Raw genomic sequence first — 1,232 nt, 5'->3', positions numbered from 1 at the left:
GAAGAGCATGAGTTCTTTGCCGAGCTGAATGCGCACTTTCGTCTGGTTTGGTCTGAGATATCAAAAAAGTACTCCAGAGTGTTGTTCAGCATGGGGGTGAGTAGAAAATGAAGGCTAATCATGTTTTGGGTGTACTATTCCTTTAAACTAAGTGCTTGCTTGTTTTAAATAAAAACATCACTGTCACTTTACCTGATGTTACCTTGTAATTTTCATTTTCACCAATTATTTTGACTTTAAAAAATGCCTTTGCCACCTTATTTACCAAATTTAAAAAGGCGTAGAAATATTAAACCATAAGAAATAGTTTTTTAAATAAAATGACCCGTGGTTATTACTCCCCCTCTGCTGGAAATTGGAAAACACTTCTATAAACGTTTTACATGAAGGACCTCTGAACGTTGAGCTGAATCATCCACAGGAGTTCTATCTTTTAGTAGTTTTTCCCACAGACTTTTCCTAGATGCCCGATTCTGAGTTTGCTGAACCATTTCTGTGGATTTGGGCTTCAGTTGGGATCAAATCACCACCCAAAAATGAAAAATACTGAAAGCTGAACTAAATTCAGTTTACTGGAACTGTTTTTTAACAAGGCTTTATTTCAGAAGATTTTATAACACCGGCTGTTATGAAAAGGCCCCCAGGACTTTTGAAAAATAACATTTTTGATATGGAGACTGTTGGTAAAAAGCTGAAACTAAAATCTCTGCAGATTTTTCCTCACTCCACTTGTTATGATGCATGAAAGAGGTTCCTTTGGTTATCCTCCATTATTGTGATTCAGTGACTATAAAAATTTTTCATAAAAGCTTTGTTAATCTTAAATGTATGCTGTTGTTTTTTCTTCTAACATGTTTTTCAATATATCTCCAAGTGAAATAAGCGGAACTTTGAGAAAAAAATATGAATTTATTTCTGCACATCTTGATGAGTTGAAGGAAGTTCAATCTACAGAAAATATAAAATCTTTTCCTGTTTGATCTGGCAAAGAGAGCTAAAAGCAGTCGTTACATTAACATTTCCACAGAGGAAAAACTACTGTATCTCATTGAGATACTGCTGATAATGTTTGCTGTCGGCTGTTCTCTCCCTCTGCTGTCTTCTGACTGCTTTCTCCAGCTCAACAAGCTTTGAATAGAAGACCTCTGTCATTTCATCGTCAAGGTCCATCTGGAACACAAAAGCAACAAGAAAACTCTGGTATAAGACGACATTTGTCAAGATTAAAACAT

General features: G+C 35.5%; 1 protein-coding gene across 1 annotated transcript in view; it reads right to left on the bottom strand.

The window, feature by feature from the left end:
• Nucleotides 1–83: 83 nt before the first annotated feature.
• LOC107082613 (3-keto-steroid reductase-like) overlaps nucleotides 84–1,232 on the bottom strand; it is a 14,598-nt gene continuing 13,449 nt past the window's right edge. Inside the window, exon 9 of the mRNA XM_015371383.1 lies at nucleotides 84–1,170. Within this exon, the coding sequence (XP_015226869.1) occupies nucleotides 1,036–1,170 (135 nt within the window). The 3' untranslated portion in view covers nucleotides 84–1,035. The remainder of the gene's footprint in view (nucleotides 1,171–1,232) is intronic.

The sequence above is a fragment of the Cyprinodon variegatus genome, unplaced genomic scaffold, assembly GCF_000732505.1.
Source record: "Cyprinodon variegatus isolate N-32 unplaced genomic scaffold, C_variegatus-1.0 Scaffold57, whole genome shotgun sequence".
NCBI lineage: Eukaryota > Metazoa > Chordata > Actinopteri > Cyprinodontiformes > Cyprinodontidae > Cyprinodon > Cyprinodon variegatus.
Note: the sequence above shows the minus strand (reverse complement) of the source record. Positions and strands in the feature narration are given on the sequence as shown.